Source organism: Narcine bancroftii, chromosome 2 (assembly GCF_036971445.1).
Source record: "Narcine bancroftii isolate sNarBan1 chromosome 2, sNarBan1.hap1, whole genome shotgun sequence".
Lineage (NCBI taxonomy): Eukaryota > Metazoa > Chordata > Chondrichthyes > Torpediniformes > Narcinidae > Narcine > Narcine bancroftii.
The window spans coordinates 367,435,894-367,454,026 of NC_091470.1; the positions used below are offsets into that span (position 1 = coordinate 367,435,894).

General features: G+C 47.1%; 1 protein-coding gene across 4 annotated transcripts in view; it reads left to right on the forward strand.

Moving 5' to 3' along the window:
• Positions 1-18,133, forward strand: part of b4galt6 (UDP-Gal:betaGlcNAc beta 1,4- galactosyltransferase, polypeptide 6) — a 60,123-nt gene that overhangs the window by 29,443 nt on the left and 12,547 nt on the right. For all 4 annotated transcript variants that reach the window (XM_069922564.1, XM_069922567.1, XM_069922566.1 and 1 more), the window contains exons 4-7: positions 547-671; positions 2,369-2,485; positions 5,560-5,747; positions 13,207-13,329. In XM_069922564.1, coding sequence (XP_069778665.1) covers positions 547-671; positions 2,369-2,485; positions 5,560-5,747; positions 13,207-13,329 — 553 coding nt within the window. The remainder of the gene's footprint in view (positions 1-546; positions 672-2,368; positions 2,486-5,559; positions 5,748-13,206; positions 13,330-18,133) is intronic.

The following is an 18,133-nucleotide window of genomic DNA, read 5'->3' on the forward strand; positions in this document are numbered from 1 at the left end:
ATATTGTGGCGGCGCACTGGTGGGGGGGGGGGGGCAGGGTTTTGGCAGCAGTGTCAGACCTGGGGGGAGGTGGTGGCGGCTGCATCAGACCGTGAGATGGGGTAGCAGCGGCATCGGGCCGTGGAGGTGGGTGGCGCTGGCACTGCGGATCAATTTTGATTGCAGGCCGGATATCTGAACCGTGGCCTTCATGCCTGCGGATCGTAGGTTGCCCACTCCTGTTCTAGCAGAAAGCTTTAGGAAATTCCTACTTGACCACCTGATGTAAGCATTTTAGCCACAAAATCCTTGTAACCTATGTCAAGCCTCAAAAGTTTGATTTTCATATATTGTACAGAAGACTCATTTGTACGAAACAATATTTATTTATTTTTATAGATAAAATACTTGTCCTACATGCTTATTAGTTGTCTGTACGTGGGTTATGTCTGGTTGGGTGCTTTTTATTTAAAACACCAAGGACCAGAGAACGCTTTTTATCGGGTTGTATTTGTACAATCAGGTGACGATAAACCTGACTTTAACAATATATTTTTGTCTTTTTAGAGGGGATTATTAATGTTAACATGAGTGAAATCAGCATGGAAGAAATCCAACATGTATTTTCACAAGATATAGAAATAAAATCTGGAGGCCACTGGAAGCCAGGTGACTGCAAACCCCGCTGGAAGGTGAGACGTCAAATTGTTGATATGTCCGCATCTTTGCAGGAAGCACTGTGCAAAATAAATCCTCCCGAGAAATTCATTGACATTGCACTCTAGAAATTAGGCCTTTATGTGAATGCAGATGCGTCAGTAGTAGGGATCCATGCTTGGTCTCCTGCTGCTTGTCATGTCTTTGAACTATATGGATGAGAATGTATGTGACATGTTTAGTCTGTTTGCAGATAACACCAAAGTCAATGGTGCAGTGGACACTGATGAAGGTTGCAACAGGTAGGGCACTGAGGAATGCGGTGGAAAATCTGGGAATACAGATACATAGTTCCCTGAAAGTGGGTTCACCGGTAGATAGAGTTGAAAAGAGAGCCTTTGGCATATTGGCCTTCAGAAATTAAAGTACTGAGTATTGGAGTTAGGATGTTATGGTAAAGTTATATAAGATAACTTTGAGCCCAAATTTGGAATATTGTGTGCAGTTTTGGTCACCTAACTAAAAGAAATCTATCAATAAGATTGAAAGAGTGCAGAGAAGACTTACTAGGATGTTGCCTGGACTTAAGGGACTGAGTTACAGGGAAAGATTAAACAGGTTAGGACTTTGTTCCCTGGATTGTAGAAGAGTGAGGGGAAATTTGATAGAGGGATTTAAAATTGATTGGGATGGAGAGTGTAAATATAGGTAGGCTTTTTCCACTGAGGGGAGGTGAGACCAGAGAACATGAGTTAATGATGAAAAGGGATTAACTGGAGAAATCTAAAGAAGCAGATGGAATTTAACTCAGAGCAGCTTGGGGAGTGGGGGTTGGTGATTGTATTTTGAGATGTCAAACCAGGGCATGACTTCTATAATAAATGGTAAGGCTCTGTAGAGTGCTGTAAAACATAGACCTAGGGGTACATTCATAGTTCTCTGATCATGCCAACACTTGTAACTAAAGCAGTGAGGAGGGCATCTAGCATGCTTGCTGAGGACAAGGGGTAGGACAAGAGCTGTATAGGATGTTTAGTGAGGCAGCACCTCGAAGTGCAGTTCTGTCACCGTGTGACATAAAGGATGGGATTAAGTTAGAGCGGGTGCAGAATGGATTTCTAAGTATTTTGAGGGAGAGACAGACTTGAGTTACGAGGAGAGGCTGGTACTGTTTTCTCTAGAGTTGGGGGGGGTGGAGGAATGACTATGTGGAGATCCATAATATCAGGAGGAGGAGAAGAGATATGGGGAGGGAGAAGTAGGGGAGTCCATAAAGTAGGTTCATAGGTTTATGGTGAGAGGGGAAAGACTTAAACAGGACCGGAGCGGCATTTTTTTCACACAGAGGGCGTGGGTAAAGTGGAATGAGCTGCCAGAGGAAGTGGGGGTAGAGATGGGTAAAATTGCAACATCAAAAATACATTAGTTCAGGTTTGTGGGTAGGAAGGCATTTGAAGGGATAAAGACCAAATGGAGGCAATTGGGGCTCAATCAGGAATGCACCTTGGTCAGCGTGGACATTGGGCAAAACGGGCTGTTTCTGAGATGTGTAACCCTGACTCTGAGGGCAGGTGGGAGAAAACAATTGACTTTAGGAAGTGAATGATGCCAAAGTGTTGGAATAATCTTAAGTAGGGTTGAAGTTTCAAAATTTCTCCTATTATACACAGCTGTATAATTTCCACTGAATATTTCCTCCCAGATGCTTGAAAAAGTTACTGTTGACTTTCAGGTGGCCATCCTGATTCCATTCCGCAATCGACACGAACATCTTCCAATTCTATTTCGACATCTGATTCCAATGCTTCAGAGACAGCACGTACAGTTTGGCTTCTATGTTATTGAGCAGGTAAATCTCTCATGGGTATTGATGTTGAGTGCAACTAGTCATTTATTTTCATAGAAGCTGGATTACAACTTAGAACTTGGGTGTCGTAATAGGTGTGAATTGCAATTTCTCCTATTATGGATGAGATCGGGAATTCAGATTAGTTAAAGAAATGTATCTTAACTGCATTGTCTTGAGAATATTAATTGATATTTGATAGTGAATCCAGGAGGGGAGGGGTGCCTTGAGCTTGGAATGTGCATTGTCATGACCATAACACAAAATTCATAAGTAAAATCAAGAAAATAAAAGCACAATGCTGGAGAAACTCAGCAGGTCAAACTGAGTACTTGATGTTAGCAAAGATGAGGATACATAACCAGCATTTCAGGCTTAAGCCCTTCATCAAAAAGGCAACATGGTTGGTGTGGCCATTAGCACAACGTCTTTACAGTGCCAGCGATTGGGTCCAAAGTTCAAATCCCAAGGAGCTTGTACATTCTTCCCAGCTCTGTGTGGGTTTTCCCCCGGGGACGTTGACTTCCTCCCACTGTTCAAAACGTACTGGGGGTGTAAGTTAATTGGGTGTCATTTGGGCAGCGCGAACTTGTGGCCTGAAATGGTCCACTACTGTTCTATATGTCTCCATTGAATCCTTCCGTGCAGTTATGAAGTATTCTTCAAAGTAGTAATAATGTTTTGTGCTGTTCATCACAGACGGGATATAGTAGATTGTTCAATAGTTTAATTATGGATAAGTGTTATGGTGATTGTTCAATGAAGTGAAATAATTATAGTGTATATACAGAGCAACCACCTCACTGACAAAAGGCAAAGGAGGAAACACCCAACACCCAACCCCAACCAACCAATTTTCCCCTGCAACCGCTGCAACCATGTCTGCCTGTCCCGCATCGGACTTGTCAGCCACAAACGAGCCTGCAGCTGACGTGGACTTTTTACCCCCTCCATAAATCTTCGTCCGCGAAGCCAAGCCAAAGAAAAAAGAAAGAAAAGGATAGTTAAGAAGGCCCATCGTATGCTGGGCTTCATTAGAGTTGAGTTCAGGAATCGTGAAGTAATGTTGCACTCTATAAAACAATATTGTGTTCTGTTCCGGTCAACTCATTTCAGGAAAGATGTGAAGCTATGGGGAGGGTGCATAGGAGATTTACCAGGATGTTGCCTGGATTGGAAAAGATCTTATGAGGCAAGGTTAGCCGAGCTTGTGCTTTTCTCTTTGGAGTGAAGGAAGATGAGAGATGACTATTAAGTCATTGTAGAATAGGTCTCTCATAATCCTAGAGGTCAACCGGCATCTTTTTCCCAAGGTTGGAGTAGAAAGCACCCGAGAGCACCTGTATATAGTGAAGGGAGGGAAGTTTAGGGGAGGTGTTTTCACACGGAAAGTTGTGGGTGCCTGGAATGCCTTGCCAAGGGTGATGGTGGAGGCTGGAAAAATTAGGGCATTTAAGAGACTTTAAGACAGGCCTATGGATGCAAGAAAAATAGTGTTATGAAGTTCGGGGTGGGGGGGGGATGTAGTTTTTAAAAAATCTGTGTATCGGGGTTGGCACAACATTGTGGGCTGAAGGGTCTGTAATGTTCTATGATATAGGTTACTGTAGAAAAGTGCCATTTTTTCACTTGCATTGAAAGTTGGTTCTTGGGGGAATGGAACCTGGCCGTAAGATAGACCCTGCCTGTACATCATACTATTATGGATTAGACTTTAATCGTATAATGTGCATTATCATAGCTTCCATGTATTTGGGCTGATTGAACACAGGACAAACTGCAATTTAATCTGGATTATTTTAAATGGTTACAGTATTTCTTAATTAAGGATGAGATCAGGGCAATATTGAGAGACAGTATCAGATGCAATCTGTGGAGGGAAACAAAGGAACTCGGTGTAACTTTCATCATCCCCTAAGTGACATGTTTTAATAAATCATCCTAATTGATTTTCTACAATTAACAATGCCTAGTTAGGAGAAAGCAACGTGGTTTACCTACATGATGATACCTTTTTGCCAGCTCTCATGATCAGAATAAGAATTTGTTGTCAGGAATATGTCACAAAATTCATTGCCCCTTTTGCGAAGTTGTCAACTGCTTGATTGACCAGTGAGCAAATGGAAATTTCTTGCACTTAAACATATAGGCTCTTACCAGAACTGATTTTGATTAGCCTGTGTGTTAAAATGTAGGTTGAACATTGACATAATTAAATCTTTACACCATAAAGTATAGGGGCAGATATAGACTATTTAGCCCAATCATGAGCTGATCTATTTTCCCACTCAGCCCCACTGCCTGCCTTCTCCCCATAACTTTGAAGCTCTGGTTAATCAAGAACTTATCAATCTCTGCCTTAAATGACCTAATGTGGACATGCTGCAGTCCCATCTTGTCCTGCACTCTCCCACCATGAGAAACAACTTTTGTTCACGATCTCTGTCTGTGCCTTTCAACATTTGAAAAGTTTCAATGAGAGCCTTCCTCTACAACCGCACCTCCCCCCACCCCCCCCCCCACCACCGTCATTTTCCAAAATTCTTCCAAGAGCCGTCAAACACTCCTCATATGATAATTCTTTAATTCCTGGAATTTTTAATCTCTGGTTTGCTCACCATGCGGATTTCTGTGTTTTTTTTTTAATTCAAAATGGCACCAGAGAGTGGTGACTTTTTGTGGGCTGACTGGATAGCACACAAATTTTCACTGTACCTTAGTGCAAGTGACAAGAAACTAAAGGCCAAAGCATTTTCCTGTCCTTTGTCACAAATTCTACTTCCCAGTCATGGCTTAAGCATCTCTGAGGCTGAACCAGGCAGTTCACATCTTTGTTATCACCTTTGAGACTCTAAATTTAGTTTTGGGACTGTATCCAAACATCACTGTCTGTCCACCTCTTACTACCTTAATACAGCATGACTCTTATCTATATCTCAACTCATCTGTTGCTGTAACCCTCATTCTTGCCTTTGTTACCAATGAGACATCCATTCCAATACACTCCTAGTCGATACAATGTTTGCTTTGCTATAACTCAAACATTTGGTTAGTTCTATCATCCCTCTTCTTCCCAGGCTGGTAACTTTCCCTTTAATCGTGCAATGCTCTTCAATGTTGGCTTTGTGGAGGCTATGAAAGATCTAGAATGGGACTGCCTTATTTTCCATGATGTTGATCACATACCAGAAAGTGATCGCAATTATTACGGATGTGGCCAGATGCCACGGCATTTTGCATCAAAGCTGGACAAGTATATGTACATGTAAGTATCTGCATTTTCCATTTTTCTCCTTTGTAGTCTGGAGAGGTTTATAAGATCATGAGGGACATTAATAAGAAGCATGGTTACAATCTTTTTCCCAGAGTAGGGGAATATAAAACTAGAGGGTATATATATCGGTGGGTTTCAAACTCACCTTCCCACTTAAGTATTCCCTATGCTCTAAGTGCTCTGCGATTAGTAAAGGATTGCTTAAGATGGTATGTGAATGCAAAGGAAAAAGTTTGAAAACCACAGTTTTAATTGTACTTCATTGACTCGTTATGTGCACGGTTTCAGAACTCCAAAGGAAATGGGCCATTGACAATTTTTCTCAAGCAAAATATTTCAGTAACAATTGGGTCTAGAGCAGTTCACAACCTTCCCTTCCCACCCACATCCCACCTTAAGCGATCCCTTATTAATCACAGAGCACCAATGGCATAGGGATTACTTAAGGTGGAATGTGAGTTTAAGGGAGAATTTTGAAAACCACTGGTATAGACTTAAGGTGGGAGGGGGGGAAAGATTCCAGAAGGATCCTGAGTGGCACCTTTTTTCACAAAGAGGAATGAACTGCCAGCATAAGTGATAGAGGTAGGCACAATTGCAGCATATTTAGATGGATGTGGGCCAAATGTAGGCATATGGGACTAGCTCAAAGAACTTAATTGGCACGGATGAGATGGGATACATCCATGTTATAAAACTAACATGTCTGAAGTGCAAAATCTGAGTGAATAAAGGATGGCAAAATTGAACAACATAGGATTTTGGTCGTGAATCTAAAGTTCGGATTTTGATCTATTCCACTATTAAGTATTAAAATAGTATTTTTCTTCATTTTCATTTCTGCATGGAAATTAAATTAGTTATGAACTTTTTTGTAACATGATTATTTGCATGTTAAATAAATCAGGATAAACTTGATGCCCATAGGAATAACCACACGTCGGTGTACACAAATGCAAGCATAGAAATGGGCCGTGTGGTCTAACCATTGTGTCCATGGATTGTGCCCACGTTTATATTTACATGTGGCTTTTTTCTCTTTATTAAAATGCATCAATCAATGATTCAACAGGAACTTATTGATGTTGTCACATTTGGTTGAATCAGGGAAATGAAATGATCAGGGAAATGGTGGTTAACCTAGAGACCCAAGTTCAAATCCCACCACAGCAGCTGTGGAAATCAACTGCAGGCTTTATAGCCTCCCAGCTGTAGTCTTGCAAACAAACACAGAAATGCTGGAAGAACACAGCAGGTCACGCAGTGTTCAGAGGAGGTAAAGATACATAACCAACGATTAAGGCCTGAGCCCTTCTTCAATATATCCTTTCCCTCTGGATGCTGAGTGACTTTGTGTTTCATTGCGGTCTTGAAGACCTGTGCTCCAGCATTAGCTGAGACTGCTGTCAAAGTTTTCTAGTATAGTTATGATATTGTCATCTATTCAACAGCCTGGATATTCCTTGTTAACAAGGCAGAACAAATCTATTTTAACAAATTAGAGGTGATCAGGTATAGGCTGATAAGTGGCAAGTAACATCATGCACCAGAAAGATGCTGAATCGTGCCATCTTCCACAAGTCTAACCTCCAAACTTCATGTCATGACATTGCCACTGTGAACCCCAATCCTATCATGGCTAAGTCTGCAGATGATTCGAAGGTAGGTGGAAGAGCAGATAATGCTGAGGAAACAGGGAAGGTATAGAATGACTTAGGCACATTAAGAGAATGGGGTGAGAAGTGGCAAATTAAATGCAATGTCAGAAAGTGTACAGTCAAGCACTTAGGTAGAAGAAATAAACAGGCAGACTTTTTTTAAATGGGGAGAAAATTGAAAGTTCCCAAATGCAAAGGACCTGGGAGTCCTCGTGCGGGATAGCCTGAAGGTAAACTTGCAGGTTGGATCAGTAATGAAAAAGGCGGATACAATGCTGGCAGTCATTTCAAGAAGAATGAGAGCAGGGATGTGATGTTGAGGCTTTATAAGGCACTGATGGGACCTCACTTGGAGGATTGTGATCAATTTTGAGCTTTTTCATTTAAGAAAGGATGTGCTGACTTTGGAGAGGCTTCAGAGGAGGTTCACAAGTATGATTCTGGGGTGAAAGGGTTATCTGATAAGGAACATTTGATGGCTCTTGCCCCGTACTCATTGGAATATAGGAGAGTTGGAGGGGGGTGCATGGGGATATCTCATTGAAACATATCAAATCTTCAAAGGCATGGACAGAGTAGATGTAGAAATGCTGTTTCCAACAGTGGGGAAGTCTAGGACAAGAGGACACAGCTTTAGGATTAAAGGATGTCCATTTAGAGCAGAGATACAAAGGAATTTTTTCAGCCAAAGGTTGGTGAATCTGAGGGTATTTGTTGCAACAGGCAGTTGTGGAGGCCAGGTGTACTTAAGGCAGAGATTGATAGGTTCTTGATTAGCCAGGGCATCAAAGGTTACATGGAGTAGGCCAGGCAGTGGGGTTGAGTGAGAAAATGGGTCAGCTCATGATTGGCAGATTCAATGGACTGAATGGCCTATTTCTGCTCCTGTATCAACTGAACCATGACTGCAAATAGAGGCTTACCTTCAATGTATGGTTCACTTCCTGTTACTTCAAGGCCTTGTAGCATCTACAAGACACAAGAAAGCTGTACTGGAATTCTCTCTGCTTACCTGAATGACAGTAGTGCCAATAACTTGCAAGGAGCTTCACACAATCAAGGACAAAACAGCACGAAGATTGGCATCAAATGAATCAGCCTAAAACGTTTATTCTCTGCACCACCAGCACATAGTCGCTGCAGGGTGTACCGTCGAGAACAGGGGCGGACAACCTTTTACCATGTGTGGGCTGAGTGATGTGCGAGTGGTTGAACGGCGGGCCACACTGATGCTACTATAAATGAAATAAATACTGAAACATAGATATTGTACCTTGCACTCTACCGTAAAGTGTAGAAAGAAGACACACACGAGGAGTCGAAGTCTCATTTATTACATTGCCAGCTCTGCTTATATTCACTCCTTTCTGCTACCGTCGGGAGTGATGTTATGGCAATGCTGATCTCTGACAGCAGCGTTCCTGCCATTGCTCACTGTTTCCTGTTGTGCGGGTGGTGAGAGTTTTGGCCCCCGTGGGGTCTGCGTGGCTACCCAGGTGATTTATTGCCCTGGTGTAAGGCTTGGTGGTGTATCGGCCAGCGGGACCACCTTCAGCCACCTCGTGGAGCCTTCAATCATGGTGAACAGATATCTCTCCCCACAGGAGACTGGCAGTGGCCCTACAGTGTCAATATGGACGTGGCTGAAACGACATCCTTCTGGCTCGAACGTCTAGGGAGAGGTGCCTTGATGTGCATCTGCACTTTGGATGTCTGGTAGAATGTCCAGGCCTTGGCCCAATGACTGACCTGTTTCCGGAGGTTGTGCCAGACAAACCTACTGTCCACTATTTTAACAGAAGTCCTGATGGTTGGCTGTGCCAGGTTGTGCTTTCCGTTGAAGACCTGCTGCCAGCACGATGGGGCAGGGTTTTCTGCTGGAGACGTCACAGAGGAGCACCTGGTTGCCAGGACTGATGGCGACACCCTCCAGCCTGAGGTCGGAAACTGCTGTTTTGTAGGCATGGATCTCAGGGTCCTCCTGCTGTGCCTTGGCTAGGGCAGAATAGTCTATTCCCTGGGACAGGGCCTGGACAGACTCGATTGTGGGGTGTGACAATGTGTCAGCCGCCACGTTGGTCTTGTCCGCAATTGTTGGATATCCATGGTGAATTCAGACACGTATAAAAGGTGTTGCTGCTACCTGGCCGACCATGGGTCAGTCACTTTATGAAAGCCAAAGGTCAATGGTCTGTGAAGATCTTGAATTGCCTGCCTTCCAGGAAATACCGGTAGTTCTTGACTGCCAGATACAATGCCAATAGCTCCCTGTTAAAGGCTCTGTATTTGAGTTTTGGTGACGGAGGTGCCTGCTAAAGAAGGCCAGGAGCTGCGACAGTCCTTCAATAAAGTTCCAATATGCCCCCTACTGGAGGTAGGAGGTGTCTACTGTGTCTACTGTGAGGAAGGTTAGCACCTCTGGCCTGTGGTGTACAGAAGGGTGGTTTTGGCTAGAGTGTCTTTGGCCTTCTGGAACGCCTCCGAGGCTTGATTGTCCCAAGTACCCTTTCCTGCTATGAGCACAAAAAGGGGGCACATGATGCGAGCTGCTGCCGGTATGAATCGGTGATCAAAGTTAATCATACCGGCGAATTTTTGCAACCCCTTCACTGTGCGGGGCTTGGCAAAATGCCTTCTCGAGCAGGGGTTTTGTTCTGTGCCTGTGGATCCGATGCCCCAGGAAATCAATTGTTTCCACCTGAACTGGCACGTAACAGGGTTTATAGTTAGCCTGAATTCCTGCAGCCGGGAGCACAGTTGCCTCAGGTGGGCTGCGTGCTCAATGTTGTTGTGGCTGGTGATGAGACTATTGTCCAAATAGATGAATGCAAATGGAGGATCCTGACCCATTACATCCATCAGCCTCTGGAAGGCCTTAAGCCCAAAAATTCTCAGGAATTCAGAGTCCAAAAGGGGTAATGATGGGGATGTCATTGGGATGGACTGGGATCTGATGATCGCCCCTGATGAGATCAACTTTTGAAAACACCCTTACCCCTTGCAAGTTAATGGTAAAGTCTTGGATGTATGGCACGGGATACCTGTCGGGTGTGGTGGCCTTGAAGAGGAGGCAATAGTCATCACATGGCCTCCACCCTCCTGCTGCCTTTGGAACCATGTGCGAGGAAGGCCCAGGAGCTGTTGGAACACCGCACTATCCCTAGCTCTTCCATTTTTTTTTTAAAGCTCCCTCTTGGTAAGGGTGAGCATCTTGGGGTGGAGGCGGTGCACCCTGACATAGAGCGGGGGATGCGCCTTGCACCGTGCTTTGGCTCGGCAGCGGAAAACTGTGGCACCATGATTGAAGGGAACTCCACTAGATCTGTGTGAATGCATTATCAAATAGCATAATGGAGTTGAGATGGGGCAGCAGTAACTTAATTCCCCCAGGGCGTGGTTTAAAAAATCATGGCGTGCATCAATCGGCACCCTTTAAGATCCATCAGTAAGCAGTGGGCTCACAGCAAGTCTGCCCCCAGGATTGGTTGTGCCACAGCCACAATCGTGAATGTCCACGTGAACTTGTTGCTGCCGAAGCAGAGGGGAATGGTGCGGGTGCCAAACATACGTATGGTGGTGCTGTTTGCTACCTTCAGTGCCGGTCCCGGTTTGCCAATCTGAGGGCTGGAAGACGCTTATTTTGACGTGGATGTCCATGAGGAAGTGCGTTCCTGACAGAGTCCCACACGTGGATGAGGATGTCAAGTTGGCCAACCACCGCAGCCATTAATGACGGTTGGCCATGGTGTTTCCCTGAAACATGCAGGGTGGGCGGCATCGATGGGTCCCACACCCCATCACTGATTTACTGTTGTGTTGGGGTGTCCACTTGCCTCTTTGTTTGCTATGGCTTTGTGCGGGCCCTAGCGACCTGCTCCAGCAAGGTGCCATTTTCTTTCTTCTCTCTCCAGAGCATCTCCGCCGAGGCTGCGACTTTCCTGAGGGTCACTGAAGTCCTCGTTGGCGTTGATCTGTTGGAGGTGGAACTGGGCCTCGGCCTGTTCAAACCACACAAGACCCAGAAATTTGGCAGCTTCAACGGAACGGCAGGAAGAGCTGTTTGTTCTGTCATCTTCACATCCAACTGCTGGTTGGACCTGTCAGGGTCAACATTGTAGCTTGTGCACTATTATGAAGTGTGGAAAGAAGACCCCTTCACCCCTACACCCCTACCTGACTTATTGCACTGGCATGGGAATGACGTCACAGCAGCGCTGATCTCCGACTGGCTGGCGTTCCCACCGTTGCTCGCTGTCTCCCACCATGCAGGTGATCACCTGGGATGGAGGTCGTTGGCCCCTGAGGAGTCTGTGTGGTCAGTGCGTTTGTCGATTATTTTGTGTACCGGGTTGCTTCCTGGTTAGCAGGCTGCTACAACATAATGTCATTTATGCTTTTGATTGTCTCTACTTAAAGTACGTAATATACAATGTATGAACATAACTAACAATAACTTAAGAAAACAATCCACAGAAAAAGATCAAGCAACGAGATCAGCCTGATTACTTCCAAAAAATGTTAGGAAAGGCATCTTCAAATCTGGAAATGCAACAAAAATCACAAGTTAGTTATTAAAAAAAAAAGTTAAAAAGGAGAAAAATTAGACACAATGAAAACAAAATAATGAACCCCAAAACAGAGCTCAATCAGTGGGAAACTTGATTTGGTTTGTTGTTTGAAAGCATTTTGATATTGGGTTACATAGTTGTTGATGCCAATAACAAGACATCATCTAAATGGGCATTAGTCATATTTGTTCTCAAGTGGTTCTTGGTGCACTTCTTTTTTGAGAATAGATGCTCACACGTGCCAAACAGATTCTGACAATGCAATGCAAATTTGAAGCGACTCTGATTTGACGCAACGCAAATTTGACACGATGTGAATTTGAATCAACATGACACGTATTTGACTTCTTTTGCACTGCTATCCTTGGCAGGCTGGGTGCACATAGTACTTATTCATCGAGTTGCGGGCCAGATAAATTTGGATGGAGGGCTGTAGGTTGGCCACCCCTGATCAAGAAGATATAATACAATTACTCACCAAGGATATCGCAACTGTATCTCCTAACAGTGTCACCTTCGTCACTGAAAAAGTCAAGGGACACAGGTATAGGAGTCCACTTTCAGCAGGTTCCTCTCCAAGTTGGACACCATGCTGACTTGGAAAGAAAATGCCATTCCTTCAATTGTTGCACCCTCCCTTAACAGCACTGTGGAAAAAGGGAGTGAAACACAAAAGTCTGCAGGCACTGGGATTGTTGTTAAAAACACAAAAGTACTGGAGCCAGTCTTGCGGCGTCCACAGGAGGTAAAAGGTACGAAACCAATGTTTCAGGAAGCAGGGCTCAAGGAAAAGGGGATTGAGAAGCATTGGGTATATTTCTTTAGATGGTGTAAGACCGGCTGAGCTCCTCCAGCATTTTTATGTCTTTACTTCTGGCACTGAGGAAGAACCTGCATCAAAAGAATAGTATTTGTGTTAGTAATAAATGCTGGTCATGTCAGCAATGGCAAGATCCTGAAAATGAATTTAAAACACACTTCCTTTGGCTGGATTAAGTGTAACAGCATTGTTAACACTTGAGGTTTTTTGATACTTGCTTTCCGTTTGATGTTGCTGCTCCTTTGTTCAATAAAAATGACAGCCAGAACATTTTTTTAATTGCACTGACAAGATGTAAATCCATGAGTTTTGGCCTTCTAATTTCTTGAGATCTTTTTGCTTAAACATTTTTTTTCCCTTACGAGGGTTGACTCATTTTTTTTCACCCACCTCTTATTTCCTAGCCTTCCGTACAATGAATTCTTCGGTGGTGTTAGCGGTCTAACAGTGGAACAATTCAGAAAAATTAATGGGTTTCCCAATGCCTTCTGGGGATGGGGTGGAGAAGATGATGATCTCTGGAGAAGGTAAGAACTCATCCAAAAGTATGTATTTGCGGCTGGATATGGGAACTAAATCCCAAATTTGGTCTCACCATTGTCTTAAGGGTTTTCAACAAGGGTTCTCTCAACTTGCCAGCCTTGCCTTTTTCCCAGTAGGAAGGTAAATCTTTTTGTTTAAGCCTCTGATCTTGGGCTCACTGCGAAGCAAATAATCAATGCCTTAAAAAAGGGATTGGGAAAGGCAGTGGAGAGAGACTTGTCAGTTCATGAGGCTGACAGGAATGCTCAGTACGATACAGAATTATGACGGGTAAATGCAAGCAGGCTTTTCCACTGAAGGTTGGGTGAGACAAGAACTAGAGAACATGGGTCAAAGATTAAATGTTTAAGGAGAACATTAGGAGGAAACGCTTTCATTCATAGAATGGTGGGAGTGTGGAACGAGCTGCCAGTATTGAATGCGGAAGGTATGCAGGTCTATGGTCTGGGTGCAGGTCAATAGGACTAGAAGGGTGATTCCCAACCAGTGGACCACAGGTTGTTTTCGTGTTTGTTCCTTAAAAAAAAAGTTTTAAATATTTTAAATTAGATAAAGATGTGTTTTTTTACAGAGCTGCCTTTGACTTGAAAATATTGTCCAGTCATTGCCACGAATGGGCCATGGCATGTTAGCCAGGTGGGCCTTAGACTGACAAGGGTTGAGAACCACTGGGCTAGAATAATAGGTTGGCACAGACTAGATGGGCTGAAGAGCTTGTTTCTGTGCTGTAGTGTTCGATGAACTTGCCTTGGTCTCAAATATTCAGTTATAGGTTTTCTTGCCCCATTAACACTGCCAAGTACATGTGGGTTGAACCGGCAAATTTAGCAGGTCTGTAGCAGGTAATCTGTGTGTGTGAAAGGTCCCAACTGGGCAGGGCGAGTTGGTGGAGGCAAGTGTCAGAGCCTGGCCGAGTTAACTCGTGAATCCCTCTCTGGCAGAGTGAATGGTCCACTCAACTTACCGGGTACCATTAGTGCCTGCGTGCTTGCGTCAGTCTGGCAGTTATATTTCACATCTCTACCGGCTGCACTCTGACAGCCCTGCTGGCTGCACTGTGGAATATAACTGCGCAGTCGGCAGGGCTGTCAGACTGCCTTAGGCAGTACGTCATTCATTACGTCACCGCTGGAGGCGATACCCCCTTAAAATCCCGGGTTCCTGATGAACAAGGTCAATCATGGTGCAGTAGGAAAAGCTCCCTGGGTACCTCATGCCCAGTACGTTTACCCAATTCCTGGGAGGTTGGCAGATGACTGACAAAATCTGCATCCTCAGTTATTCTGATGAAAGAACATTGACCCAAAATGTTAACTTGTAGCGGCGGCTCCTCTGCTCCCTGCAATAACACACACAACCAGACGGGTTGAGCTCAGTGAGCAGACTCGTTTATTGCAGACTGCTGGGCTGCACTCGAACTCCCAGCCCGGACCTGGCTGAGGACCGCGCTGGAGGGCGCTGACGACCAGGGCGTCATGTGGTTCACCCAGCACAGGTTTCTGAGCTGGAAGGAAGGGAAACCCCCGACGGCACCATTTTGGCTGGCTGCCCCGCCGCGTGGGCTTACAAGCGGGGCCAGTTCGCCTGCTTTGTGGTGAGCTGCCACACAGCCCCCAGCCACCCCCCCAGAACCGGTGCCAATGTCCTTTTTCGCTGGGTGGCCTCACTTCTTGGGCTGGGCAACGACCACAGGCTTGGTGGGATCGAGGTGCGCTGGCTTCAATCTGTCCATGGTAAACAGCTCCCGCCTGCCGCCAATGTCCAGCGTGAACATCGAGCCGGAAAGCTGCACAACCCCGTACGGCCCCTCATACGGTTGCTGCAGAGGTGCCGCGGTCGGGCCCCGCCGAATGAAAATGTACTCCGCGGAAAGCAGTTTGCCTGGAACGTGAGACGGGCACGTGCCGTGCCTGGGCGGCGGTAGGGATTCGAACAAGTCCAAGTGTCCCCTGAGGTGAGGAAGTAGTTCGTGCGGCGACTGCTGTGGATTGTGAGGTGTGTTGACGAACTCACCAGGTAGTGCCAACGGCGCTCCGTAGACCTGCTCAGCTGATGATGCCTGCAGATCTTCTTTGGGAGTGAAGTGGATGCCCAGGAGCACCCAAGGCAGTTCGTCCACCCAGTCTGGGCCGGTGAGGTGGGCCATGAGCGCCGACTTAAAGGTGGCGGTGCAGACGTTCAGCCAGTCCATTGGCCTGTGGGCAGTAGGCCGTGGTGTGGTATAGTTGAATCCCCTATTGTCGAGCTGTGCACAGAGCACAGATGTGAAATGGGCACCCCGATAACTGGTGAGGTGACCCAGGACGCCAAACCGGGCAACCCAGCCATGCAACAGTGCTCGGGACCATTCCCGGACGTGCTCAAATTTCTGTACGGGCACCCTGGTGTGCCTGTGCACCTTGGACGTCTGGCAATGTGTGCATGTTCTGGCCTAGCCCGCGATCTGCTTCCACAGCCCATGACATACTAACCGTTCTGCCACCATCTGGATTGTGGACCTGATGGACAGATGTGAAAGGTCGTGGATAAGACGGAAGACCTACCTGCGCCACTGCTGGGGAATCACTGGCCGCGGGATGCCCAAGGAGATAGCGCACAGGATGGTGCCTTCGCCGTTCGGAGTCGGGAGGTCTCAGAACTGCAGGCCAGTCATGGCAGTCTTGAAGGCCCTCGTGTCTTCATCAGATTCCTGGTCCTGGGCGAGCTAGTCGAAGTCGAGGCCGGGCATCAGCGTGCAGATGGCCAGTCGTGAGAATGCATCGGCAACCACATTGTCCTTCCCCGCCTTGTGCCGAATGTCAGTGGTAAACTCTGACACAAAGGAGAGGTGACTCTGCTGGCGGGCCGACCAGGGATCCTTTGCCATCACGAGCGCCTGGGTGAGGGGTTTGTGGTCGGTGAAAATGGTAAAAGTCCTCCCCTCCAAAAAATAGCGGAAATGCCGCACTGCCAGGTACATGCCCAGTAACTCGCGGTCGAAGGCACTATACTTGCGTTCCGGTGGACGGAGCAGGCGGCTGAAGAATGCCAGCGGCTTCCAATGTCCATTCACCTGCTGCTCCAGGATGGCACCGACGGCTGTGGCAGAGGCATCAACAGAGAGTGCCATATGCAGGTCGGTGTGCGGGTGGGCGACCATGGCAGCCTTCGCGAGGGCATCCTTGGTAGCCTCGAATGCAGTGCAGGCTTCTGGGTTCCAAGCGAGAGTCTTGTGCTGCGATGATGGCGAACAGTAGCTGCATGATGCACGCAGCTCCCGGGATGAAGCGGTTGTAAAAGTTGACCATACCCATGAACTCCTGCAGCCCCTTGAGGCTGTCCGGGCGTGGGAACTCCCTGACAGCAGCGACCTTCGCAGTGGCGGGCATGGCTCCTTCAGCCGTGATGGTATGGCCCAGGAACTGCATGGACTCTTTCCCGAACTGGCACTTGGCCAGGTTGATGGTAAGGCCGAAGTTGGCCAGCCAGGAGAAAAGGGCAAGTAGGTGGCCCTTGTGTTGTGCCCGGTCCTTGCTGGTGACGAGGATGTCGTCCAAATAAATAAAGACGAAATCCAAGTTCCTGCCCACAGAGGCCATGAGGTGCTGGAAGGTCTGAGTGGCGTTCTTGAGCCCGAACGGCATGCGCAGGAATTTGAACAAGCTAAAGGGGGTGAAGATGGCTGTCTTGGGTATGTCCTCAGGGTACACCGGGTTCTGGTGACATCCACGCACCAGGTCAATCTTGGAGAAGACCTTCTCACCGTGCAGGTTGGCCGTAAAGTCTTGGATGTGAGGGATGGGGTAACGGTCAGGAATGGTTGCCTCGTTGAGCCATTGATAATCTCCGCAAGGACGCCAGACGCTGGAGGGTTTCAGGACCAGTTGGAGCGGCGAGGCCCCCGGGCTGTCGTACCGCCAAATGATCCCCAGCTCCAACAGGTGCGAAAAATCCTTCTTTGCTACCTGGAGCTTGTCAGGCAGGAGCCGGCGTGCCTTGACGTGAACCAGTGAGCCCTTGGTGGGGATGTGGTGGAACACCCCGTGGTGCGGCGAGTCAGTGGAGAACTGTGGCTTGAGGCGTGTCGGGAACTCGTCCAGGATCTGCTGGAACTCGTCTCTGGTTGTGCTGATCGTGGCCATCTGCGGTTGCTCCAAGCAGGAGCTGTCGAGGTGAACGGCCTGGAAGGTACGGGCGTCCACCAGGCACCTACCTCGAATGTCCACCAGAAGCCCGTGTGCAAGGAGGAAGTCTGCACCCAGGATGGCAGTTGGGAGGGACAAGACGGTGAACCTCCACGCGAAATTCCATTGACTGATCTGAAAGTGGATTGTCTTGTCTCCATATGTCCGAATTGCCGTTGCGTTGGATGCAAGGAGGGGTGGTCCATGAGGTTGGTTCCTGGACTCGACGACCGTGGCTGGGATGACGCTGATCTGGGCTCCAGTGTCAACGAGGAACTGCCGGCCACTGACTGAGTGCCGCAGGTAGAGGAGGCTGTGTCCTTGGCCAGCCTGCTTTAGCCATTAACAGTGGCCGGCCTGGTCGTTTCTCATTCCAGGGGCTTCCGAGCTTTGGCTCCCCAGCGCTGGTGGTACAAGCAGAGGCCTGAAGCTGATGCTGTGGCCTTGGTTATGCTCTTGTGGGCCCCTGCAGGTGGGTGCTCTACCGCAGCACTAGGGGTGGGCTTGGAGTGGTCGTGTCCAATCCTCGTGACCTGCTGGACCACTGAGCCCTCTGGGAATCGTGTGAGCCATAGCTCTTGGGCCTTCTGGGTGACCTTCCTCGGGTCGGTGAAGCTCTCCTGGA